This window comes from Cyrtonyx montezumae, unplaced genomic scaffold (genome assembly GCF_038088225.1).
Source record: "Cyrtonyx montezumae isolate F1298 unplaced genomic scaffold, pur_monq_1.0 scaffold_5, whole genome shotgun sequence".
Classification (NCBI taxonomy): Eukaryota; Metazoa; Chordata; class Aves; order Galliformes; family Odontophoridae; genus Cyrtonyx; species Cyrtonyx montezumae.
In genome coordinates this window covers 12,183,015-12,209,193 of record NW_027072056.1, presented here as the reverse complement: position 1 = coordinate 12,209,193, position 26,179 = coordinate 12,183,015, and the positions used below count along the sequence as shown (strand labels likewise).

Here is a 26,179-nt window from a genome sequence, read left to right as displayed (position 1 = left end):
TTGGTTCAACTGCACTGGAAAGGGAAAGGGCAGATTCATCAAAATCTTTATACCTCCATAGAAAAATGTAGCCTTTTGCCTTTCCTCGAGTGAATGCCTTTTCTAGAGGGTATTCATTAGGGCTTGGGTCTGTTTTTGCAGACAGCTCCACAGATGTTGACATTTTTTTTCTTCACTGGGTTAAGACGCCTTCTATAGGCTTTCATTCTTCATTTGTTACTTCTTTATTATCCAAGGGGGGGGGGGGGTGGGGGGCTGGAGGGGGGGTCTTTTTTTCCTCCCCCTTTTTTTTTTCCTTCTTCCTTTCTTCCTGGGGAGTTGACTCGGCTCTCTGAAGAGAGCAGTGCTCACGGCCTCATTATGCTCCCAGCCCTTTCTCATTGCCGCGGGGCCATTGTGGTGAGCAGCAGGTAGCGGTGGCACCGCGGGGTCAGCGCCCTGCCGCTTTGTGTGCCCGCAGTGGGAAGGATCAGGCTCACGCTCACGGCTCTACCTGGGCTCCTGCACCCAGATGCTGGAGAAGGGTTTACTGGAAAGCCATTGCCCGGCACGGGGGAGGAAATAACGCTGGAATAAAATAAAGGAGGGAATGACGTGTCGGGACTGCTGGGTACGGAGGGTTCCTGTGGTGACACCATTGCCTGCAAACTAAGCCAGGAGGTGCCTGTACCCCAGTGCCCAAAGGAAGTGTGCTGTGTTTCTGGAGATATTTGCCCCAAAATATTGCCGGGAGGGACACAAGCGTTGGCAAAGGCATCACAGTCCAAGTGGCACTTCAGGGCCCGCACTAAGGAGCGCAGAGGTAATGGTCGCAGCCATTCACAGATGGGCTCATTGTGTCGCTGTGCATTATCTTGGGGGAAAGAATAGCTCCCGCTCGGAGAGCCTCCTGCCCCATTCCCACACTGCCCAAAATGACAGCCCCAGGTCCACTGGGATGCATGGGGCAGCAGTGATCTTTATCCTGCCACGCAGCAGAGCCCCAGCGTCCTGCTGGCAGAAATTTGTCTGCAAATTCCTCCACATTGAAAGCAGCCTCAGACACGGGCCAGGGCGAGGACTTGATTAGGGCCGGGGCAGGCAGCGTGGGGAGCAACACTCTGGCCCTTAACCTCTCCTTGGGAGCCCACGGAGATGATGCTGTCACTGCTTCTGGGGCTCTGTGTGGGAGCACAGCAGCTTCACTCCTGTCACACTGGAGCAGAGCGGTGTACGCCGGGGTTTACAGCCCAGAAAATCCCGGCTCCAAAGGGCTCTGCCTCATGGGGGAAGGAGGCGTTCCACCCTGCCCAGGGCCACTTTTATGCCATTGTGCCTTTTCAGCGTTGCATTAAGGCGGCCAAAGAAGGGGATTTTTAATGGTTCCACGGGAACAAAGCGGGAACATTGGGCCCAACTTCATTACAGAATCATCTGAAACGCTTGAGGAGCGTTTCCCACTAATTATCATAAATAGCCGAAAAAAATCTTTCACTCCCAAAGCAGGTTCCATCTGCCCGGCCGTGTTTTCTCACCTCCACTTCAAACAGCGCGGCCGTGCCCCCGCACAAGGGGGAGACCCCATCCTTGCTCCACTCACACACGGGCACTCGGAAGAAATACAAACAGGCCGCAGATTAACATTGCTCCTTTGCACCTTAAACAAACAGGCGGCTTCCACCCCTCTGGGAGAGCCCCAGGAGGGTGTGCTGAGCTCGCCCTGCCCGAAGCCCACAGGCGGCTCCTGGTGCCTGGCCATCAGAGGTGTGCTGGGTGTCTGGGAAGGCACAGTCCTGCTGGGATGTTACTGGGCACAGGAGGGCAGCTGTAGGGGTGCTGCTGTCTGACCCATGGGCAAACACCTCCAGCCTGACCCCATCTTCATGGATAACAATAATTAACAGGAGAGCAGACTCGTCTTGTGTCTCCGAAGACCTTTTAAGATGTGATTATGTTGTGCTAATCTCGCCCCCAAGCACTTCCCTGTTTAGGCTGCACCAGGCCATTAAATATCCCCAAACCCAAGGAGCCCCCCTGCCATCCCCGGCAGCCGGCCCTGCTTTCAAACCCTCTAAATCAAGCACGGAGTGGAGACCATATGGGCTGCCAGGAAACACACTCTCTTCCCTCATCTGCGTCTCATTAGCGCAGTGCCAGGCTCTGGGGCTGCGCTGTCCCACACAGATGTGCTGCCCTGCACTCCCTCCCGTATTTCACAGCCGTCGGGACTTCAAGGAGCAGCTGAGCAGCAGTAACACTGCACAGGCTCAGCAGAGCGGATATCCAAGTCCCTAGTGCACAGCCACAGGTATGTGCCCTAATGCGAAGCACCATCCCCTGCTTTGCTCTGGCACAGTGGGAGCAAGAAGCTGCTGCAGGGTCTGGAACACAAGGTTTACAATTGCATTTCCATTTTCTCAGCATGCTGCTGCCTGCAGGACAACGTGCAGTCCTGCTGCTGCCCCATCCTCTGACTGCCAGCACCGTCTGGGCCCCCCATGCTGCAGTGGGTGATGGAAAATCCTCACTGACGTGACAGCCAGCCCTGGGATGAAATGGATTGCTCCGATTCTGCACAGTAGAGCTGCTGGGGAGGCTTTAATATCAGCGAGGACAAAGCTGAGAGTGCAGGAAGAGGTCAGAGCTTTCTGTAGGCATACCACTGCTGGCACATCCCGCGATGCCATGCAGGGAAGCTGCTGGGATGCTTGCACCAAGCAGGAACCTTCCAGCAATTGGGAAGGCAGGATCCTCACCAGTCTCCAGCCCGTGCCCCGAAGTGGGCACCCCGTGGCAGACCCAAGGAGGAGCCCAGCTGGCCCTGGAGCAGAGTCTGCAGCACCTCAGGGCGATGCCTTCTGGCCCTGGTGGTCTCGGACGGCCACGGGCAGCCACTGCCTGTGTCGGGATGCCACCTAGTGTCGCTTGGCAGAAGGTTCCGTCGGGCCGTGACACCGTGCTCCCCAGGCTCACAGCATCTCCAGGCTCTGCCTGGGAGGGACCCCAAAACCTCCTGGATCCTGCGATGCCCGCCCCTGGGGGTCTGTACCGCTGAGATGCGGCTCTGCAGCCTGGCCTGGGCGTGCGGCATCCAGCACTTGGACACTCAGCAGCCTCACTGGTAGCACTGGGTGGTCATGGCCATGGGCAGCACGGCAGAGGAGAAGGGTGAGCTTCACCCCCAGCAGCATGACACTCACCTGCAGCATCAGCACAGCCAGCCCGAGGGCAATGGAAATGCGGCAGTGCCATGGACTGGCCTGCAGGGAGAAGTCTCTGAGGTGATGCCCACCTGGAGTCACGGAGGGTGGCTGGGGGATTGTGTGGCCTCTCAGTGGGGGAACAGGGGATGCTAGTCTCTCTGTGGGCTCTGGAAGCTCAGGAGGCATTTGTTGGGTGGTAGCTGCCCACAGAGTGGTTGGAATTAGTGAGGTGGTGGGACCTAGAGTGGATAGTGCACGCTCTGGGTTGGTGACGGAGATCTTGGGCAGCACTGCTGGTGATGGGGTGATGGTGGGGATCTTGGGTAGCATGGATGTTGATGAGGAAATAACAGAGGTCTTGGGCAGCCCAGTTGGTGATGAGATGGTAAAGGAGATCTTGGACAGCACTGTTGGTGTTGGGGTGGTGATAGAGATTTCAGGCAACACAGATGGTGATGGGGTGGTAAAGGAGATCTTGGACAGCGCTGTTGGTGATGGAGTGGTGGTAGAGATCTCGGGCATCACAGATGGTGATGGGGTGGTAAAGGAGATCTTGGACAGTGCTGCTGGTGGTAGGGTGGTGATAGAGATCTCAGGCAGCACAGATGGTGATGGGGTGGTGATGGAGGCCTTGTGCAGTGATGGAGCAGTGGAAGAAATCTTGAGCATTGTGGTTGATGATGGGAGGATGATGGAGGCTTTAGACAGCATGGTTGGTGAAGGAGCAGTGATGAAGTTCTCTGTTGGCGTAGTTGGCAACACAAAGGAGGTGGCCACAGGCAATGGCATGGTTGGCAGTGCCTTAATGGGGAAGGCCACTGATGACAGTGTTGACTGTGCTGCAGTGGGTAAGGCTTCAGCTGGCAGCAAGAGTGGCATCCCTTGTGGTGATGTGGAGGTGAGTAGTAGAGATGGGGAGAAAGAAGCTAAAGGAGGCAGAGTAGCTGGGCAAATTAACTGGTTTTCCTTCAGTGATGTCACTGCTTGCCCTGCCAGGTGAGCTGGAGTCTTACAGGACACTTGAGAGGACAGCTTGACTTTCTCACTGTTGCCCTGGATCCAGCTGTGCAGGTAACAGAGATTACAGTCACATCTCCATGGGTTCCCACTGAGAAACAGTGAGCTGAGCCTCTTCAGGGGGTCCAAGAGTCCTTGGGGGATACTCTCTAGCTGGTTCATTCGGAGATTGAGGGTTTTCAGATTTGGGAGTGGAGCGAAGACCTCATCATCCAGAGCGGAGAGCTGGTTTGTGTCCAGCTGGAGGTCTGAGAGCTTGCTAAGCCCAGTGAAGACCCCTTTTGGCAGGGCTGCTAGCTGGTTGTGGGACAAGATGAGTTTGCCTAGAGACGTAAGGTTGACAAAGATGCCATCCGGAAGAGCGACTAAACTGTTCCTGCTCAGGTCCAGCTCCCAGAGGTGTGGCATGCTGTCAAAAAGGCAGCAGGAGAGCTCCGTAATGTGGTTTGAACCTAGAGTCAGCAGCTTCAATCTATTTAAACCAAAGAAGCTCTGGGGTGGGAGAACCCTGATGAGGTTGTTGTCTAGCAGGAGTTTTTCCAGGTAGGTCAGGTTCCTCAGGAGCATGGGTGACAGCACCCTGAGCCTGTTCCTCTGCAGGCTGAGCTCCAGCAGCCCCCGCTGAGCGTCCAGCAGCCCCTCTGGCAGCTCCTGCAGCTCGTTCTCATACAGCCGGAGGACTTGCAGCTGGGGCAGTTTGCTGAAGACATCTCCAGGCAGAGCAGTGATCCTGTTCCTAGCCAGATCCAAAAACGTTAGATTGGCAAGGGAATCAAAAATATCTTCCGGAAGAGAAGGGATCGCGTTGATGTGCAGGGACAGCTCTCCCAGATTCTCCAGCCCCTCAAACAGGCCTTTGGGGATGTGCCTGATGTGGCTGTCTCTCAGCTCCAGCCTCTGCAAGCTTGGAAGATTCTGGAAAGTGCCCACGGCTAATTCTTCTAAGGAGGCGCCAGAGATCTCCAAGTCCCTCAGTTTCTCCAAACCATCGAAGGCCCCAGGTTCAACTGTCTTGATATTGTTGCCAATAAATAAAATCTTGGTCAGGTTGGGCATGTACCTGAAGGCGCTTTTCCTTATGGCAGTGATGCTGGTTTGCACAAAGATCATCTCTGAAATGAAGGACTTTGCAGTCTTTGGGATCTCTTTGACATCATTTTTGGACCCCCTGTAGACCTCCTGGTAATCCTTGGGTGTTTCATACGGATCTGCGCCCAGGGTCTGACTTTGGCATTTGTGGGGACGAAAGAAGAGGACAAAAAGGAAAAGAAAATGCTGGTTCATCGTCCTGGAAAAAGGGTTCCAAAAGTTTGTTATGAAGAATAACAAAATGCGTGTTCAGTTCCCAGGACCCTTCTGTTCACATATCACAATATAAGAAAGAGACCAATACTCAGCGGGGCAACAGCTCACCCATGCATCGGCAGCACCAGCCACTTGCAAGCCTTCACAAGCACACCTCCAGAGATCAGAAGTGGTCCCAGGATCAGGGACGCAGGGAAGAAGATCCCCAGGACCGCCCCTCCCAGCACATTTTCAAGTGTTTCGTGTCACATACCTGAACGTTCCTGAACAAGTCCAGCTGCCGGCACGCTGCGCTGTGCGGGGAGTGAGGCACAGGGCAAAGGGTCCCATCACCTGGGGGAAGCTCCTTATCCGCGGCCCATGCACAGGGCTTGGCTTTGGGGCTGCCGGGGGAGATAACGCCCAGCACAGCAGGGAGCAGCCCAGGCACCCCCGGATAGGATGCGGCGTGCTCCCGCGCGTTATCTGCCGGCACCACTTGGCCACGCACATCCAGGGAAGCCCAAAGATCTCCAGACCAGCACAGTTTTCCTTCCTCAAGAAGTGGCTGGTGTAGCTAAAAAGCGCTGCCTCGAAGTCGTTTGTTTCAGCTGGTAACAGCGATGAGAGCCCTTCCTCTCCCCGCGCTGTCGGAGCCCGGCGGCCACGAGGTGGAGCCGCAGCACCGCACGGCGCGGAACGGCCGCAGCGCCGTCGGGGCGAAGGGCTCAGCTGGGACCGGGTGCCCGCCCGAATCCGGCAGCCAGCAGCGTGCCCAGGCAGCGGGACACCGGCACCGGGGAGCCCCGACGCGTCCCCACGCGATCGCGGCCGCTTTGCTCGCGTTTTCCCACTCTCCGCACCGGGAAATGGCTGCACACGAGTGATTCGTATCTACATTTTAATGGTAGTTGAAATACACGAGGAGCGCGCGGCTGGGTGAATAAATACCAGCAGTCCCTCACCTGGGGCCGGTGACCACGGTGGGGACATCAGAGCAGGACGTGCCGTCGTTCCCCAGGCTGTCGCAGCACCAGCCCGCTGACCCCGGGGCACTGCCCTGCCCTAGGGCGCAGCAGGGACACCGGGTGACACGTCCTTCTCTCCATCCTGCACCGCGATGAGGATGCTGACCCGCAGCGTGCCGCAGGAGGAGCGCAGCACCCAGTCACCCTGGTACTCAGACTCCAGCCCTGCTGCATCCTCGGGAGGAGGAGAAGGAGGAGGAGGGAGGCGAAGGCTGAGCTGCTGGCAGCTCGTGGCGTTGCAGGATATATGCAGGGTGCCCTCAGGGTTGCTGTAGGTGCACTGCCCTGGTGCGTGCTCCCCAGGCACCGCGTCCCAGCCCTGGTGGCGAGCACATACCTGTGGCTGGAGGGTCACCTCCAGGAGGGGCCGTCCCACGAGGGCATCAGGGCCGGTGCAGGTGGCCTGCAGGTGGACTAGGGGCTCGGCAAACGCCTGCAGCCAGCTCAGCAGGTAGGAGAGGCGGCAGTCACACACCCAGGGGTTGCTCTCCAGCCCCACGCGCACCAGCTCCTCATTGCCGTTGAAGAAGCCCGTGGGCAGGTGGGACAGGCGGTTGTGCTCCAGCCCCAGTGATGTCAGGCGGGGCAGTTCATCCAGCAGCCCAGCAGGCAGCACGGAGAGGTTGTTGCGGCCCAGCTGCAGTGCTGTCAGCTCTGCCAGCCCATGGAAGGCCGCAGTGGGAAGGTGGGACAGCGCGTTGTGCTCCAGTGCCAAGCTCTGCAACGCTGACAGGTTGGCAAAGAGGCCCTTGGGCAGCGTCTGCAGGCGGTTGCGGGCCAGTGAGAGGTGCAGGAGGCACGGGGTGCCCTGCAGGAGGGCAGCGGGAAGCTGGGCCAAGCGGTTCCCCTCCAGGCTGAGGGAGGTGAGGTTGGCGAGGCCAGAGAAGGTGGTGGGGGCCAGGCTGTCCAGGCTGTTGTGCTGCAGCTGCAGGCGCCTCAACCCCGTCAGCCCAGCGAAGGCAGCAGGCGGCAGCTCCACCAGCTGGTTGCCATCCAGGCGCAGCTCGGCCAGATGGATTAGCGTTACAAAGGCACGGGGAGGCAGCCGTGCCAGCATGTTGTCGCTCAGCTTCAGGACGCGCAGAGCAGTGAGCGGGGCCAGCAGCCCCTCGGGCAGCTCAGCCAGCACGTTCTGCGAGAGGTCCAAGGCCTGGAGGCGTTGCAGCGGATGGAAGATGTCACGGGGCAGTGCTTCGATCCTATTTCCCCGCAGACGTAGGTCCTGCAGGCTGCCCACAGCAGTGAAGAGCTCTGGGTGCAGGGAGTGGAGGGCGTTGGAGCTGAGGGACAGCACGGTGAGTCTGGGCAGCCCCTCCAGCAGCCGCGGGCTGATGGATGGCAGCGGGTTGCCTGACAGCTCCAGCTCAGCCAGGGCAGGCAGCCTGCGGAAGGCACCGGGCTCTAGCTCCTGGATGCGGCTGTTGATGAACACCAGTTTGGTGAGGGCAGTGCTGGGGCCCAGCGCACCGCTCTGGATGCGGCTCAGGGCCGTCTCCACGAAGAAGAGCTGCGTGGCGTTGCCAGGAAGGCCTGCTGGGATCTCCCTCATCCTCTCCTCTGAGCAGAAGACGCTGGTGCGGCCATAGCACTGGCAGGGCAGGGGGCAGGGTGGGGGCAGCCCCCATGCCAGCAGGGCCCCCAGCCCCAGCACGGCGGGGAGCAGCACACTGCACTGCAGGAGGAGGGCATGCTCAGCCCCCGCCGCAGGGCAGCGGGGCCCGCTGCGCTCAGCCGAGCAGTTGTGTTCCTAATTGCCCACACACCACTTCCTTTTGCAATAAAGTTCTGGAGCCTGAGCTGAGGGCACGTGCCTGCACATGTGCAAGGGCTGAGCTGGAACAGCCCACGATGCTGTGCTCACGTTGAGCAGAGCTGCAACGGGAACTCCGCTGCACCACAGTGACATGCACCTGCAGGTGCCCGCAGCTGGGAGGATTCTTGGCCTTACTGCAATGCTGCAGGGCAGCGTTGGGCCTGGCCTTCCCTCCCAACACCCAACGTGGTTCCAGCACTGCCCACCTGCCCCTCACCCCTTCCCCCAGCCCCACAGCCCACAGCTGCCACTTACCGAGAGCAGCATCGCAGGGACCACTGCAGCGGGGAACGCACTGAGCCTGCTGCCAGGAGTGAAACTCGCTGAGAAGGGAAGATGTGTCCTGGGGCGGATGTGGAGGCAGCTGACTACACGTTCCTGCTGGGGCGGAGCTGCCCCTGTCTGTCTGCTTATCGGCAACAACAACCCATGTCCTTGGAGTGCTCCAAAAAACAGCCCAGCCCCGGGGAGCAGAGGTGAATGCACATGGGGTGCAGGGCTGCGGCCCCAGCTGTGACCTGGGATGGTGGCACTGGGCCCAAACCAAGCACAGCACACCCACATGCAGCAGCCCAACAGGAGTGTCCTTGGGCTCTATTGGTCTCATCAAGACATGAGACCGGTGAGAGCTTCTTGTCCAGGAGAGGGGACTGGCACAGCACAGCGATGCAGAGCAACATCCCAGTGAAGGGGATCATCTCAGGGCCATCGTGGTATGGTCCAGAGAGCAGAGCCACTGGTGAAGGCACCCTTGGGAGCCCTGCCCTGCGCAGAGGGCTGCAAGGTTCTCAGCAGTGCCATCAGGAAGCTTGCCAAGGTCCCAGTGAGCCCTCCAAGGGCCACTGTGCTGCCATGGAATGGCTGAGCCCTCCCTCACCCCAGCCCAGCCAGGCTGTGCAGTCACAACACGATCACCCTGTCCCAGAAGCTTGCATGGGCTTTTTCTCACCACCAAGGAATCAGTTGAGGGAGGCATGAATCAAAGCTCCTCTCCCTCCTGGCTTGTACCAAAGGTGCCTCTTGCCACAGAAGCAAACAAACAGCTCTTGGATTTGGACCACAGTGCTTTAATGGGAAGTCACAGAGCAGTACCGAATGGCCCCGAGGCACAGTCCTGTTTGAAGTTGTTGCTCAGGTCTCAGCTCAGAAGAGCATCCATCCCATCACATACACACAACGGCACTGTTGTTTGTGCCAGCACGGGATCCTGGAGCACCATGATCACCACCACCCACTGCAGCCCCTGTCCCATAGTACAGTACCCCATAGGGCCCCATGCCACACATGGAGCTGTGGCCGTGCCTTACTGCCTGGAGGAGACACAATGGCCACTGGGACAGCGCAGCCCAACCGACCACAGCCGTGCCTTGCAGAGCAGGGCTTTGCCCTCCTGTGCTGTGCCACCAGCAGCATCCAGGCTGGGAGCAGGAAGCAGGAGCAGGCACAGAGTGGGCACACTCAGGGCTGGGAACAGGGAGAGGAGAGGGTGCGGCTGTGCCGGGCAGGGCTGCGGTTGTTGGATGCTCAGGGCACACGCAGCCCCGCCGTGCTGCCGGCATGGGAAGCACAGGCGTGTGAGGGCAAGGATGCTGCTGGAGGCAGAGGAGGATGCCCCGTTCTTGCCGCACTGCCTGCAGGCAGGGAGGGCAGCGTGGACGCGGCCAAGTCACTGGGGTGTGCCACCAGGGAGCACGCCGAGCTTGGAGCCAAGCAGAGAGGCAGCCCAGCCCTGGAGGGGTGAGCTACGAAGACACACACGGCTCTGCTTGGGGTGAGGGCGTGTGCTCAGATCTGGCCTCGTGTGATGGCTTCACACCTCAGCATGGGCTGAGGCTGAGGGCATGGGGCTGCAGGCAGCAGGTGGGGCTGGAGGGGACGAGGTGAGGGAGGGGGAGTCCCAGTGCTCTGTGGCCAGGCTGCGGCTCCCTGCTCTGCTACTTGGCACCCTGTACTCTGGCTGCTGGCCCCAGGAAGACATTGAGCATGGAGGCAGAAGGGGCTGGGGACAGGGCAGCCAACAGAGCACCCATGGTTGACACCCTGCTGCAGAGCAGGGACACAGTGAAGCAGAGCAGCAGGGGGAACGTGGCGTATGGAGTGATGCTGTCCCATCCAGCTCTGGTCCCTCCCCTGGGGTCCGTGGCAGATCAGGCTTCATTAGGAGCTTTCATCCTCATCAGCACCACGTGGCTCTTCTTCCTACAGCCATACACCACCAGCGCCACGAGGGCGCAGAGCAGGGCCACGCACACCAGTGCGATGACGGCCCCCACCACTGCACTCTGCGTGCGTGTCAGCCCCCACCACCCCCTGCCTTCCTCCTCCTCTTCCTCCACCTCCTGGGACCCAGGGGTGGCCAGCAGAGTGGCGGAGGGCCCCGATGGCGATGCTTCCTGGGAGGGGCGGGCAGGCAGCGGGGTGCTGGGCAGGGCGGTGGGGAGCTGGTCCTGCCACAGCCCAGCGATGGGTGCTCCCCGCAGCGGGGCCGGCTGGGCGCACAGCGGGGGGATCTCACCCACCTTGCTGGGGTTGGCCTCCAGCCAGGCGCGCAGGGGCAGGATGGCACGGTCACAACGCCACGAGTTGTTGTGCAGCTTCACCTCCCGCACGGCAGCCAGCGGGGAGAAGATTCCGGCGGGCAGGTTCTCCAAGGTGTTGGCGTGCAGCTGGATGTGCTGCAGCCTCGGAGTGGGAGCGAAGAGGCCACGGGGCAGCGTCTGCAGGCGGTTGTTCTGCAGGGAGATGTTCTGCAGCTTGGGCATTCCCCCCAGCACCCCGGCATCCAGCCGGCGCAGGGCGTTGGAGTGCAGCGACAGCTCCAGCAGCTCACCCAGCCCCCGGAAAGCCCCTGGAGCCAGCGATCGGAGCTGGTTCTTGCTGAGCACCAGGAGCTGCAGCTGGGTGAGGTTGCTGAAGACGGCGGCGGGGAGAGCGGCCAGCTCGTTCTCATACAGCCACAGCTCCCGCAGGTTGGGCATGGGGCCGAAAGCGGCCGGGGAGATGTCACGCAGGCGGTTGACGTGCAGGGTGATCTTGGAGAGGGCACGTAGCGGCAGGAAGATGCCAGCGGGCAGGGCAGTGAGGAGGTTGTTGGAGAGGTAGAGCTTCTGCAGGTTCCCATTGTGCACGAAGAGCTCCGGGGACAGCGTCTCCAGTTGGTTCTGGTGCAGGCCCAGCTCCTGCAGCTCGGGCAGCGCATCAAAGGCGCCCGCCGGGATGTGCCGCAGCCGGTTCTCGTAGAGCCGCAGCACCTGCAGCTGAGGCAGCCGCTCGAAGGCGCGGGGCGGCAGCCGGTCCAGGTTGTTGCGGGCCAGGTTGAGCTTGGTGAGGCTGGCGAGCTGGTCAAACAGCCCCTCCGTCAGCTCCCGCAGGTTGTTCCCGTGCAGCTGCAGCTCCTTCAGGTTGCTCAGGTGGGCGAAGTGGTCGGGCTCCACGCGGAGCAGCTGGTTGCTGGAGAGGAGCAGCGACTCCAGCTTGCCCAGGGGCTGGAAGACCTGCACCGGGAGCTCCTGCAGCTTGTTGCTGGCCAGGCTGAGGTAGCGCAGGTCGGGCAGGTGCTGGAAGGCGTCCGGGCTGACGCGCCGCAGGTCGTTCTTCTCGATGCGCAGCCCGATCAGCAGGGAGGCGTTGCCGAAGGACGCCTCGCCCAGCTCGGTGATGCGCGTGTTGATGATCTGCAGGGTCATGGCGTTGGCGGGGATGGGGCTGGGGACGGCGGTGATGCCGGCACCGGAGCACTCCACCTGGGCGGTGCGGACGCACTGGCACTGCTCCGGGCACTGCCCACGGGCTGAGTGGAAGCCCACGAGCAGCAGCAGCAGCCACCAAGCTCCCTGCTCCATGGGGCCTGCAGTGAAAAGAAAGGAGGGGGCTCAGCGCCACCGGGAATGGGGGCTGCCCCCCCCAGGGCCGGACACGCTCCTCCCCGGGAGCTCTGGGCCAGGCAGGGCAGAACCAGTGCCTCGCTGCCGCACCACAGCTATTAGTGGCATCCCCTGCGTGCCCTGCTCCTCCAGCAGCTGGGAGCATGGTTTCCTGTTTTGCAGTGAGCTTGGTGAGCTGGTCCCAGTGCTGCTAAGTCTGCCAGCACCCCCAAAAGGTGGAGAGCCTAAAACCAGTGGTCACCAGCACCAACAGAGCCCAGGACTGCCACAGGAAGAAAAGGGCTTTGCTGTGCCATCACCTTGCACCAAGGACACTCTCCCCTCCCTCTCACCCTGGAAGCCCACCCACGGGTACAGCAGCAGCCTGTGCCTGGCTGGCAGCTCCCAGTGGCACATGGCAGGAGGAAACCCACACTTCCCAGGCACAAAGCAGGGCTCAGCCAGGCACGGCTGGGAGTGCACAGGAGTGCAGGGAAGCGCCTGTTGCTGGTGGGGAGGGAGGAGCCCTCTGTAACCAGAACGGCTTATGGCTCACATATGGAAACAATCTGCATCCCAGAACAGTTTTGTTTATAGCAAGCAGCTTATAAACTCCACCAAATGCTTTGCACATCAAAAGCACAGCTCATGTCACTCCCTGTAAGTGAGCTCACGGAGCATCCAACTGGAGAGCAGTTCAGGAAAGACAGCTGAAAGCAATTTACCTCCCTTTCTCTTTTTAGGGACAAAAGCTTGCAGACCAAGGGGATGAACATCTAACCCCTCAGCATCCAATTGATTCTAACCTCAGGCCCCCTGAATTTCCGTCCCCCCTTCCACATTCATTATGGGTTATTATTTAAGAAGCTTCGCCCACCTAACTCCATCAGCTCCCGCAATCCACGCTCAGTTTGTTGGAGAACCCTCTCAGGACAAATACCTCCAACTCACCAATAGCTGCACAGTGCACGCAACACCCCCCAATGCCCCCACCCCTCAGTGCTGCCCCGGGGGTCCCCTGGGGCCTCAGGGCCACCTTAGTGGGTTACAGCAGAGGGGAGACTTACCCATGTCCTGCGGCCGCGAGCACTGAGCGAGCACAGCTCTGTGCTGGCAGGAGCGCCGAGTGCGGTTCACGCTTCCCCTCCCAGTATATAACCCGTCCAAATCAATGAATCAGCACAGGGGCAGCGGCGGGGTTACGGAAATCACTGCAGCACAGCAGCTTCCAGCTCGCACTTCCTCAGCAAACAGAGGGATTGACTCGGAGATGGAGTGGCTGGTTTCTTGCTTGTGAACCCTCTCTCACTTGAAGACAAGCAGTCGGCCTTGAGAACACGCTGTGCACGTCAGCTCAGCCCTGCAGCCCCAGGCACACAGACCCTGGCTCATTGGGGCACCATCCTGCCCTGCTGCTGCCAACATTGCCTCAGTGCATCACAGCACCCATCTCACTCACTGCAGCCCCTTTAGGACCTGCAGCCTTGCACAGCCCCCCCACAGCAGCGTGCAGAGGCTCCCCAGCCACAGCAGGAAGGGGTGTGCTGTGCTTCTGAGCTCTGTGCAGCTTTAAGATGCCCCAGCATCACCCACCCACATGTGGGGGTTGGTGCCCACGAAGACAGCCACTGTTCCGCTCCACAGCTCCAAGCCATGGCACATGGTGATGGAGCCCAGCACCACGGAGAGTGAGGAGGGGGGGGGCACAAAGCCCCACACCCAGCCCTGCCCTTCCTTCAGCCCCACCACCCACCTGGCTGCTCCATGCTCACCTCTCCGAGGCAGCCTGGGCCAGCAGCAGCCATAAGCAGAGGTTTGGGAGATACACCATGGGAAAACCAACACGTGTGGAGCATTGTTCTGAGCCAGCAGCAGCCCCGTGCTAACCACGGGGCAGTGGGACTTCCCAGCTGTCCCTAATCCCGTCTCAGCCCACCCACGCTTCCACAGCAGCTCAGGTCCCAGACACACTAATGAGCTGCCCGAGATGGGAAGAACACAGCGCTGGCTCTGATCACACTGCCTGGCACAGCATGGGTGCTGGGTGCAGCGTGCCATGCCAGCAGGGCTGGTGGCACATGGGGGAAGTGGGCTGTGGAGGTTACAGAGATGAGAGGGCAGTTTGCAGGCAGACACGAGTCATGAGAAGAGTGTGGGAGCGAGACCTTGCCGGCAGCTACTGCCACATCACATCTGGTGGGTGTTCCCAGGGAGATGAGCGTGGGGCCTGGCTGCTGTGGGATGTGCCAGGGGGTGTGGGTCCCCATCCTGCCAGGGGGAGCACCCAGCTCTGCCCTCACAGCATCCCCTGCGCCCAGGCGAAACCCTGGGATGGAAAAGAGGCATTTTGAAAACGCTGCCCCCAAGTGCTTTACCTCACATGCCATTGCTGCAGCAGATTTTCCCAGAGATGCCATTCCCAAAATAAACTCCCTGCTTCCATGAGCGATGCAGCCGGAGGTCAGGCAGTGGCTGGGACCTGCCCTGCAGCCCTGGTACACAGCGGGGCCAGCCTGGGCTTATCACTGCCCGGTCCACCAGCTCCAGCTGCCCCTGCCAGCACTGCTGGGCTGCTGCCCACTCTGAGCCACCCTCCGGGCACACAGAAATCAAAACCCAGCACGGCTGGAAAAGCACAGCTCCGGACCCAGGCTGACAGAGTAACGTCACACTCAGCACCTTCCAAGCAGCATGGCCCCAGCAGGGATGCAGATGGCACACGTGGGGCTGGGGCAGAACGTGACTGCATCCCACCAAAACCCTTCCTGCTGGAAGGATGCTGCAGGGCATGCTGCTCAGGAAGCAGCCCCAGGACATGCCTGCAGGGACAGCCTGGGCAGGGGCTGGTATCACCGTGCAGCCCCTGGTTACAGGCAAGGGAGAGGAGCAGAGGCAGCCAGGGAAGGGGTGCTCATCCCCTGGTACCCCCAAGACCCAACAATGTGGTGTCACTATGTTCTGTCTCACAGCCCAGAACTGGGACAGTCCCGGCTGCATCCGTGCTGGCCCCCTCCCAGCACATTCACACAGCTGAGGCCGTGGGTGCAGCAAATCTGAGCTGCTCTGAATCATCAAGGGACTGGAGACAGTTTGGAAAAATACAAATCACTGCTAAACTTAGCAGCTTGTGGACTTGGCCGGAGGAGAGCATTACTCATCCGCCAACCAGTTGAGTGCACCGCACTCACCCACACAGCACCGCTGCACAGCCCAGCAGCTACACCACTCTACCACCCCAACCCCCCACCAATCTGCGGTCCTGGGGTCTCCCTGGCCTGCAGAGGGATGCAGGGATGTGCTCCTGACAAGCAGAACCCACAGGAACTTGGTGGAGGGAGTGGACACCTCCAGCTGCCTCCCCCTGCCTCTTCTCTACAGTAAAGGGACAGCCCCGGGTATTTTTGACTCCTGCAAACTGCCTTCCCTGCTCTGAATAGCATCCACCTCCCCCCCCAGGGGCTCAGGGTGTGGGGCCAAAGCTAGCTGCACAAAGGAAGGAGGAGCAGGGTGGAGAGAAGCAGAGATCACAGAATCATAGCACCATCTGAGATGGAAGGGACCCTTAAAAGGCACCAGGTCCAACCTGATCAGGGACACCCACAGCTCCATCAGGTGCTCAGAGCCCCATCCAGATTGTCCTTGGGTGCCTCCAGGGACAGGGCACCCACCACCTCTCCGGGCAACCTGTGCCAGCACCTCACCACCCTTTTCATGAACAGCTTCTTCCTTCTATTTAGTCTAAACCTCCCCCTCTTTTAGTTAGAAACCGTTTCCTCTTGTCCTATCCAGACAGCAGCCCTGCTAACAGTGCATCACGCCAGGAGGGACACTCTTGAAGCAGAGAACTGCAGATCCTCAGCACACAGGAGCAGGATGATATAAAGGAGCAGGACAAGAGCAGTGGAACTGAAGAATACTTCTGCGGAGCAGGATTTGCTCAGGTGCAAGGTGGAAGAAACTGGGCATTGGAACTGCTGCCTGAAAACAGAGTTCTTGAAAAGCCAGCAGGAACAGGCAGTGCTGGAACAAAAAATACACAGGTTACTGCCAAGCTAAGCTGCAGGAGCAGAAAGCAAGGCAGGAAAGGTCCACAGAGGAGGAAGGTAAACTGATGGACTCGAGGATACAGAGCTGCTCTCAGAGACACTCCAGGAGGCACAGATTTCTTGCAGGGACCCAGAGGAAGGAAACATAAACAGCATTACAGAGAAAAGTAAAAACTCGTGCATGAACACGAGCCAGCTTCTCTCACTCACCATCCCCAACTTGGATCTCCACCATACCGACTTTGAGTTGAATCAGGTGGATGACATCTCGCAGATGATACTGGAGGAAAACCACATGTTGCACTAGTCATCTCACTCCTGCCTCTGTGCCTTTTGTACAGTATCCTTGAAAAATATCTGGTTTCTAAATTATTATTTTGTTTCACAGTAAAAGAAAACAGATTGCCCCCGATGGTTCTGTCACAGGACTGGTGCTCTTCAATGTCTTTATTGAGGACTTGGACAGTGGAGCTGAGCGTGCCCTCAGCCACATTGCTGTGGGCACCAAGCTGAGTGGTGCAGTTGACAGCAGAAAGAAGGGATGCCATCCAGAGGGACACAGAGGAGGGCCACGAAGATGACCAAAGGGCTGGAGCATCTTCCCTATGCAGAGGGGAGGAGGAAGCTGGGGGTGTTCAGCCTGGAAAGAGAAGGCTGGGCGGAGGGGGGGGGGGGGGGAACCTCACTGCAGCCCTCCAGTACTTGAGGGGAGCTTACAAGGAGGAAGGGAAACAACTTTTTACACTTTTGATAGTGATACAAGAGGGAACGGTTTAAAACTAAGAGGGGCAATCTAAACAACTATTAGGAAGAAATTCTTTATGCAGAGGGCACTGAGGCCCTGGTACTGCTGCCCTGAGAGCTGTGGGTGCCCATCCCTGGAGGTGCCCAAGGCCAGGTTGGGTGGGACCACCAGCCCACAGCAGGGGCTGGGGCCAGGCAGGCTCAAAGGTCCCTTCCAGCCCAAGCGATGCTGAGGGCCGTGCACTGGACTCTGGGAAGGATGCCTGCCCCCAGTGCTCCAGCCTGGAGTTGTACAGCTTTGCTGAGCAGTGGGATATGTAGGCTGGAATGGGGTCAAGGGATGAAGGAAAGTGCACTCAGCCCTTGGGGATGAATACTGAGCCTTCCCCTCACATGAGAGTCACCCACAGCCCTCTCTCCAACCCCCATCTGCCCTTTGTAAGAGCTCCATCCTGAGAGCTCCTTCCCAGGACCAGGCACCATGACCAGTGCAGTTTGAGGCATGGAGGGCCAGGGATGCTCCTGTACAGGACAGCCCACCCGCATCTGCCCCAGGGATTGGGCAAAGGTCCTGACTCCAGGGAATTCATGGGCACTGAAGCGAGGGTTTAGCCAGGGAGACAGATCCCTCCAGGACAGCACACAGCAGGGCTGCCCTCAGAGCAGGACTCAAAACCCTCAAGGCCAACATTTCCGCACACAAGCTCCAGCAGGGCCGACCTGGCTGGTCGGGCTGCACAGCACTGCTCGCAGCGATAGCAGCAGGGCTTGGCCCAGGCTCAGGGCAGCGCTAGATGGAAGGAATGCAGGGACTGCAGCCAAATCCACTGTGAGCAGCAACAACCCGAAGCAGAAAGAACTGGTCCGAGTGGGGCAGGCTGGAGCAGGGCTGGGGGGCTCACTCTGCACCAGTCCCATCCCGATCCCCATCTCAGAAAGAAGGCTGTGGAGCTGCTCCCCGGCTCCCTGCTCCAGGCTCTTATCCTTTGAGAGAAACAAAGGCACAAAACATAAGGATCCTGCAGCAGCAACTGCTCAAGGGGAGGCCCAACCTTGTGGCAGATGCAGCTGGGATCACTCTTCCCTGCAGCAAAGCAGGGCCGCGGCAGTGCATCCCACACACTAGGCTGTGGGGAGACTCATCTGCCCAGGAACACCCAGCAAGGGGATGTAAACTCAGGTTCTGGTTGAGAATAGACATTTTGCCCATCTCTGGATGAAGTCTCAGGCCTCTTCATCACTTAAGAGTTCATAAATATTTGCAACCCCAGCACTGATCCCATGGGCACGTGGCTTTGGCTCCATCTCCATTCTGTAATCCCTAGGAAATGCTGCACGCTGATATCACAGCTGCTGAATCAGCTGCCCGTGGTGAGATGTGCTGTCTGTGGCCTGGGGGAGACACATGGCCAACTCCCCATAATGTCATCCAGAGGATCCCATGCTCCTGCTTTTTCAGGCAGCTCCCACACATGCTCCCACCCCAGAGCACTGCTGGAGGTCCTGTGGGCAAAGCCTCACAGCACGTTTGCCACCACCCAGCTGCTCCTTTCCTCCTGAGATGGGGAGGAGCAGGATGCGAGGTGCAGCTCCTGACGATGCCCGAGGGCTGGGATGGACAGGCACAGCCACACTCTGAGTTGTGCTGTGATGATGGTAAAGCACCGAGGGATCAGCCTCCAAACAAGTGCATTTAGTGGGACTCAGAGAGTCACCTCTGCAAGTGCTAATGAAGTCCTCAAACAGCCCCTAGCTCATGTGGCAGAGGTGAGGTGGAAAGGGCAGAGGACACTAGATGTCACAGTGCAGCACATGGGTTTGGTGGCTTGCAAGGTGCAGCCCGTGACCTGTCAGGAGGAGGAAAAATCAGCATACAGGACATGATGGGCCACCCCACTGCTCCCAGGAGAGGTTAGATTGGATGTAAGGAAGAAGCAGCAGGGCTAGGGAAAACCTTGCCGTACGTTTTTCCTGCGCAGCCCTTGCTGCTGGAAAGACTTTGTCATGTGCTTTTCCCCAGGAGCCCTTTGCTGCCTGCCACCTGCTGCGTCTGTGTGATGCTGACCTGGAGAGCCCCTTCTCCACGGTGGACGGAGGTGAGATGTAAATAAGGATTTCCTCTGATTTTCCAGACCAGAAGAGATTTCCAGAAAGGGCTGAGCCATACTGGTCAACAAGCGGTGAATCAGAGGCAGAACAAAACATGACATCTCCATCACAGGGAAGAAAGGAAGGCTCGGTGGAACACCCCACGCCGCATTGCTCCAGCCCTTTGTTGTCTGCTGACTTCACTTCCCCCGTCTGGCTCAGGAGTGGGGAAAGCCCGATGACAGCATGCAAAGATAGATCATCGTCCTCCTAGTGCCTCACTGTACACAGCAACGTGCCAAAGCCTCCACGTGCCAGAGCACAGCAATTGCAGCCGAGGAGCCAGGGGAGACACGCCAAGGTAGAGCTGGCCTGGTTTTGGACTGGGGTGGCCAATGGAAGGCTCAATAGATAGCTGCTGCTTACCTGCTGCTCTGCACATTGCCCACACGGCAGTCTGGACATGCAGAGAGCCGGCCATAAGTCAGCACCACTGCTGTATCCCAATTAAACTTGTTGCCTTTTCTTAGCAATCAGTGTGTGTCCAAGTGCAAGCCCATTTCCCTCGTGCCACACCATGGGAGACAGCGACCAGCCACGCAGGGTCCTGGCTCACCCATTGCTCACTCATGCCCTGCTGCCCTACACAGATGTGTGCGTGGCACTTCCATGCCAGCCCTGCAGCTGGCAGGCACGGAGTGGTCAGTACAACTGTCCAACAAGAACTAAATTTGTGTTAAGTGCCTCCTTCCGAGTGCTAGCAACAGCCCAGAACCACCACTTGTAAAGCATTCATGCTTCTCATTTAACGACACTGCAATAAAACGCGGTGCTTCTGTTTGTGAGTCCCACCCAGCCTGCTTCATGCCAGCAAGTCACGCTGCTCCTCCTTCAGAGGCAGCTCTAGCTACTGCCAGACTCACTACATTTTGGTAGACATCACAGGCAAGATGGTGGTTACTTAACTCTACAGAAGCACACTGCCTTCTTTCACAGCCTACAAGAGGAACTCCACACCAGCAGCAGTTTATTCTCATTGCCTAGAGCAACATACAACACAGAACAAGCTACAAATTTGCAGCAAATGCCAATACAACCTCAGGCCTGTTAAGTGCCATCTCAAGGCTGCCCAGAATACCCCTGCTTCAACAACCAGGCTACGGGACTCCTAGAGCAAAGGGCCTCGCACCCAGGGGCCCTTTAATCCAGCCCCAGCTTCTGAGCACAAGGGAAGAGCTTTCAAGAACAAGCTAAATCACACAATCCAGATAAAAACTAAAAAACAAGAGCTACCAAAGGAGTACCCACTGTCTGAGAGCTACCAGTCTACCTGTAAACTAGAATACTCAGCTCATTCATATTTATAAGTATTTCAGTTCCAAGACACAAAGCCATGCTATTACCTAGTAGTTGCCTTTGCATATCAAAGGCTTGGAAAGGCCTGGGAGTCGGGGAGCAAGCCTGGGTAATGAGAACCACATACTGACACAGAATATGCCTTTCTCACGGCTGCACGCTGGTGATTCCAACAAAGACCAGCTCAGTTCCATGCTGTAAGTGGGGACAAGGCCAGCAGCTGCCCAGCCAGCTTCCAAACAGGTGGTGGCACCCGCTGACCCTCAGCCACCACACTGCAGAGCCCTGGGCATCTGCATGGCACACCAATTTCAAGCCACACTGCAACACGTGGCAAGCTGTCCCATGCTCTTCACAGGGCCGTCAAAATTTAGGGTTGAAAGCATTTGGTACGAAGCTGAATCTTTAGGAATGTGCCAAAGTCTCAAAAACAAACAACAGAATGCACTGAGAGCGTACTTCCAGACCAGCATCTACCTTACCTTCCTCTAAGATAGAGGAAGACTATCAGCTTCACATGGCAATGGACATTACCTTCTTCCTCACACATCCTGCACTGGGGTTGAGAATAGGAAGCAAAACCAAAAACACTTGCATCACACCATTCCACCCCCCCTCACTTCCACTCCTCCCTCTCCCTCCTGCTCTTTTTAAAAGCTATTTTCCACCACGTCCTCCCAAAAATACCATTTGTTTTCTCAATAAGGACACAAAACACTGCAGGCAGCGTAAGGCATAATAATATTTGGAGCACTCCAGGCAACCTTTAAACAACAGTTACAGCCGTGCCCCTCTGTAAACCTCCCCGTGCATTTTTTCCTTGCCAGCAGAGAGCTGTCTCCCACAAACCAATCATGTGGAGGGGCCACTTCCACAGAAGCAGAGCGAGCACAGCAGTGAGCTATGTCCCCTGTCCAGGACAGGACCGTGATCCAGTGCAGGAACGCGGCAGCACACTGAGCGAAGGGCAGAGCTGTGTGGAGTTGGGCACAGATTTTGTCTCAGTTCTCCATCTGTGCTTTGTATTGCGATGTACAGTGACTACAATCACTTTTGGCAAACACTAAGTATATAAAAGCACGTTTTCATTATGCTGTGTAGGCAAGGTGTTCACGGTTCTTGCTGTGAGGATTCATAAGCCGTATCTGAACCAAACGAACTGCCCAAATGCTCAAAATGCTTTGAGAGCAACGTTTCTTTGAGTGGCATTCTCTATTGTTTTACAAATTTTATGAGAACTACAGGCTGAGCAGGAACATTTCTGGAGTACAAGAGATGTCTGGTTTTAACCACCACATACAGGCTGAGCACAATGACGAGAGTCTGGAGTGCTAAAACCAAACTGAGAACACACAAGAATAGCTGACAACAAACAGTTTTGGTATGAAAATAGGGCTCAGTACTCCTGTGAGCAGGTAATTCATCCCACTGGGCAAGAGTAGCTAGAACTGTTCCTCTGATGCTGTTGGTTTCTATGATGTTGGAAGAAGTTTGGGTTGGAACATCTAAGAAATGAGAGCCAGAGCCTTCAACATCTTGAACGTGTGGATAGGTAAAACCTGGAGTTGCTCTTGCAACAGGAACTGATGTAGGTGCACTGGTATCTATGTCAGACACTGCTGTCACAGTCGTCTCCCAGGAGGATTTCAAGTGCTTCACTGTAAGAGAAGTCAAAGTCTGGGAATAAGCTGACTTGAACTTCTGGTATGTAATGGCTGTGGTTGGCAAGCACTTCAGGTGGTGATCTGTTAGAGCTAGAAGAGACACGTTCCTTAATGAGAGTGGGCTGTCACACATTAGGGATTGTGCTTCCTTTACTATCTCCATGCTCTTTTGGAGCCATTCTCGGAAGCCAAGAATCTTGCAATCACATTTCCAAGGGTTGTCATCAAGGAAGACTTCTTGCAGCTCAGGTAAAGCGGTAAAAAGGTCTCCGGGAACAGACTGCAGCTTAGTACTATTGAGGTAAACTTTCTGAAGGTGCTTGAGATTATGGAAGAGGCTTCTTGGAAGAACGTGAAGCCTGGAATTGAAAAGGGAAACGTTCTGCAGCTTCTGAAGGCTCTGGAAGATGCCCTCTGGCAGACTGGAAATATTATTTGTATGCAGAGAAAGGCCCCGCAGTTCTTTCAGACCACTGAATACATTCTCGGGAAGAACACTAAGCTCTGGATTAAAACTCAGCACAAGCAGCTCTAAATTTGTCAAGTTACTGAACACAAAATCTGGTATCGTTGAGAGCTTTGTGTGATACAGCCACAGGCTACCAAGATTCCTCATTTCTCCAAACAGCACTTCTGGAAGAGACTTCAGTGGGTTCCCATATAAGGTCAGTTTAGACAGATCACGCAAGTGCAGGAAGAGCCCAGGGGGCAAAATCTCAAGCTTGTTTCTGGAGAGCGTTAGGCTTCTAAGTTTACGAAGGTGATGAAATACATCAGGGGCAATAGACTGAATGCCATTGGAATGCAGAAAGAGTTCCAGCAGCTCCCTCAGGCTATCAAATAGACCAGACTCTATTGAGGAGAGCCTGTTAAAATACAGCATCAGCTTCTCAAGCTTAGTTAATGCACTAAATATATTTCTAGGCAGCGCTGCCAAAGAATTTCTTGACAAATTCAGTACTTTGAGTTTGGCAAGTTTCTTCAGCACGCCACTGGGAAGTGCTCTCAGTTGGTTCTTGTTCAAGAAAAGCTCCTCCAAACTGCCTAGTCTGTCAAACAGATTCTCTTGGATGGATTTCAGCCTGTTATTCTCAATGATCAGTTGCTGAAGGTGTACAGTGTCATTGAACACTTCTGGGGGAAGTTCGACCAGTTTGTTATCCAGCAGTGTGAGGGCTTTCAGCCTTCTCAAGCCTTTGAAGGCCACCGGGGAAATCAGAGCAATACTGTTTGAAGACAAGACGAGATGCTGCAGTTCTCCCATGCCAGAAAAAACATCCTGCACGTAGGTTACGTTAGTGTTTGTTATGTGAATTTTTGTCATATTGCAAGGAAGATTTAACAATTCCAGGTCTTTTATGTGAGGACCAGAGCAATGAATTGCATTTTCGATAGAGCAGTCGCATTTCTCAGGACAAAAAGATGCATCCAGGTGGAAGAAAAGCTTGATCACCACTGACAAACGAATCACCAACATTCTTGCCAAAGCACCGGAAACATTAGCTGTTACAAGAGATGAGAGCGTGTCAGGATTTGATCATAGGTAACTTAGCAGACAAAGCTGTATGAACATACCATAACATCTGAAATCTCTCTTGGCTTGAAAATGAACTTCAAAATCTATTGCTGCTGCCTGCAAATATTTCAAAGGAGTTCAGCTTACACTGACAAGTACAGATAAAGCTCTTCTGTACATCAAGTACTCCTTATTAATATTTGTACCAGTTACGGATAACTAAAGCTTATGACAATCACAATGGAACTGCTTAAATAGCCAAAAGACATACATTTATTTGAACTGAAAAGTATCACGCTAAGTTGTACACAGAAAGATCAGACAGTCCTGTGCCAGTAATATTTTTATTGTAGGTTATCTAGAAGTATACTGTTAGCATACAAAAATAGATAACGGAAGGTAAAAAGGGCATCCTACAAGTCCTGCAGTATCATATGGCCAAATTCAACACACCACACAGCTCTGCAAAAGCACTTCTCAGCACTTGGAAGTGATTGCTTCCCGGAAAAGTTCAAGAACACACAAGAAGCAACAGGCAGTTTCTGAGAAAATACACAAGAGCTTATCTGACAAAGGATGGCAGTAATCAGCAAGGCTCACTTCAACAGCTTAACACTACTCTGCATTACCAGAAGTATTATAAATAATGAAAGGAAAGGAACGAAGTGTTAGGACCTTAGCTAGAAAGCTGAAGGTGGATCTGCTTGAAACATACCCAAAACTCTGAAAGTTGCATCAACTCCCAAACAAAAAGGGAACAGGAAAGCAATCACTAAACCACTGTAGCTGTAATGATAATATTTAAAAGACTAAGTCAAACAGAAACCCTTCACAGTTTATAATTCCTCTCCTAACGCAATCAACAAGTCCAAGTTCATCAGAAACCTGAACGCCAAGGAAATGGCTGCAGCACACAAGGAGCAGCAGCTGAGATTGCCACAGACATCTCCAGAATTGCTGTAACTATGCCAGTCTTCAGCACTAGAACACTAAGAGGTGAGAGCTCCATCCCAGCACACCCACATCTTATTTCTGTTTCTTAAGGGATGTGGATGAAGCTCACTCAAACTGACCTGACCAACAGACATGGGTACAAACCTGATCACTCAAAAAGGAGTAAATAGGGCTGAGGGAGGATAGCAGCCTCAAATCCTCGTGTGCTTCTCTTGAGCTTCTCTTGTGCCTGAACCGCTGACAAGAGCATAAAACTATCGATCGAAACCAGCTGCTGTGTCAAAGAAAGAGTAACAGGGAGAATTAAAAAACAAACAAAAAAAACCTCTTGGTTAAGTTCGGGGAACTGAAGACTGGTAAAATTAGCATCTCTTCCTAGAGAAGGAAAGCAGATGGCACAAAGTGTTATCAACCGGCAACGTGGTGCTGCAAAGCTAGCTCTCACTGGGCTCTCCAGACCTCTCTGAATGACACAGTAAGTCAGGGGGAAAAAAAGCATCAAGATACCAAACGTCCAAAGTTCTTCTTAATGTCAAACAAGAAGCTCCCATACAATCTGGGAATCCTATCTCACATTGCAATGACCACTGTCCATATCTATTATGGTTGCTAACTTCCTCGTTCATCCACAAATTCATTTGGAACTTGGAAGAAAGCAGTTTTGAACTGTACCCTGGAAACTTCTCTGACTTTTAGAGGAACTTCTTAGGAGCATAGCAGGCAGTCAGGTTTCAAGACGACTCCACTCTGGAAATGTAAAGTGAAACAGCAAAATGCATCCCTCTAGATAACAAAACTTCACTCACATTTGCTAACTACTGTGAAAAAGCAAATGAACATTTCAAGCTTTAGAGCAGATTTTGCCTACACTGAGCTGTTGGAGCAACTAATTTCCGCAGGTTGTATTCAACTCCTGAAGGAGAAGTTGTGACCATTCAGGAAATGGGAAAAATCCGAAGTCTCAACAAATCCAACAACACAAGATACTTGTGCCAGCAGAGTGTGCACCTAAACTAGCACAATGCAAATTTGTCAGTCAGAAAGCTGAATTCAACATTAATTATGACTGGAAAGAAATTCCCAACTTGTCAGACACTTCACAGCAGTCTATTAAACAGATCCATTGGATTCTGTAGCAATAAATGCAGCCATTTCAAACAACCAAACGCAGTCGATATGCACCTCCACAAGGCTGCTCTTTTACCTTCACGCAGGACTGGAGTCAAAGCAACGTGAGGATTGCTTTGGCTAAGCAGAACAGAGCTGACCATTTGGCTTCTGCTCTTCCTTCAGGTCTTCCACAGTCACAGACCAACAAAACCTAAAGCCTGAAAGATTCTGAAGAGAGAAAAGCTGTAAGTTAGCAACATCTTAATTACAGAAACTTTCAATTTCAAGCTAAGTCCTTTGTTAACCAGGCATTTCAAACACCTTGTCTTTCAAACTGAAAACAACATGCACTGTTAATATTAACATTTGAACAGAGGGTGAGCTGCAAGATGGAAAAGATATCTTCACTTCAGTACTGTTTTTCTGAAGATGACTGTGACAACAGCAACAGCTCACAACTAGGAGCATTCACATAAGTCTTTTTAAGGTAATGCTTCTCATGCATCAAAGGCCA

General features: G+C 55.4%; 4 protein-coding genes across 6 annotated transcripts; all 4 read right to left on the bottom strand.

Annotated features, from left to right (window-relative positions):
• Positions 1-255: 255 nt before the first annotated feature.
• On the bottom strand, positions 256-6,333 carry LOC136056318 (leucine-rich repeat-containing protein let-4-like). Its single transcript, XM_065748443.1, has 2 exons — positions 5,758-6,333; positions 256-5,487 (listed from the first exon to the last, which is right to left on the bottom strand). Exons 1-2 carry the CDS (start codon positions 5,994-5,996, stop codon positions 2,949-2,951), a joined length of 2,778 nt encoding a protein of 925 aa, XP_065604515.1. The 5' UTR covers positions 5,997-6,333; the 3' UTR covers positions 256-2,948.
• A 37-nt stretch (positions 6,334-6,370) lies between these two features.
• Positions 6,371-8,710, bottom strand: LOC136056320 (carboxypeptidase N subunit 2-like). The gene is made up of 2 exons (XM_065748447.1): positions 8,580-8,710; positions 6,371-8,183 (listed from the first exon to the last, which is right to left on the bottom strand). Exons 1-2 carry the CDS (start codon positions 8,589-8,591, stop codon positions 6,549-6,551), a joined length of 1,647 nt encoding a protein of 548 aa, XP_065604519.1. The 5' UTR covers positions 8,592-8,710; the 3' UTR covers positions 6,371-6,548.
• Positions 8,711-9,380: 670 nt separating this feature from the next.
• LOC136056319 (leucine-rich repeat-containing protein 15-like) lies at positions 9,381-13,299 on the bottom strand. Its single transcript, XM_065748446.1, has 2 exons — positions 13,255-13,299; positions 9,381-12,171 (listed from the first exon to the last, which is right to left on the bottom strand). Exons 1-2 carry the CDS (start codon positions 13,256-13,258, stop codon positions 10,472-10,474), a joined length of 1,704 nt encoding a protein of 567 aa, XP_065604518.1. The 5' UTR covers positions 13,259-13,299; the 3' UTR covers positions 9,381-10,471.
• Positions 13,300-21,392: 8,093 nt separating this feature from the next.
• On the bottom strand, positions 21,393-25,886 carry LOC136056020 (platelet glycoprotein V-like). 3 transcript variants are annotated; one of them, XM_065747966.1, is made up of 2 exons: positions 25,738-25,886; positions 21,393-23,588 (listed from the first exon to the last, which is right to left on the bottom strand). In XM_065747966.1, exon 2 carries the CDS (start codon positions 23,560-23,562, stop codon positions 21,634-21,636), a length of 1,929 nt encoding a protein of 642 aa, XP_065604038.1. In that variant the 5' UTR covers positions 23,563-23,588; positions 25,738-25,886; the 3' UTR covers positions 21,393-21,633. The 3 variants fall into 3 exon arrangements, 2 of the variants coding, with proteins under 2 accessions (XP_065604038.1, XP_065604037.1); XM_065747965.1 differs by having other exon boundaries at positions 25,760-25,886; XR_010622906.1 differs by lacking the exon at positions 21,393-23,588 and adding an exon at positions 24,633-24,829.
• Between the last annotated feature and the right edge of the window lie 293 nt (positions 25,887-26,179).

Coding starts and splice junctions, on each gene's coding strand:
- LOC136056318 (XM_065748443.1), bottom strand. CDS start 5,996: ATGTGCGTGGCCAAGTGGTGCCGGCAGATAACGCGCGGGAGCACGCCG. Junction 5,488..5,757: donor ACTTGTTCAGGAACGTTCAG/GTATGTGACACG, acceptor CCCTTTTTCCAG/GACGATGAACCAGCATTTTC.
- LOC136056020 (XM_065747965.1), bottom strand. CDS start 25,826: ATGGTCAGCTCTGTTCTGCTTAGCCAAAGCAATCCTCACGTTGCTTTG. Junction 23,589..25,759: donor GACTCCAGTCCTGCGTGAAG/GTAAAAGAGCAG, acceptor CTCTTGTAACAG/CTAATGTTTCCGGTGCTTTG.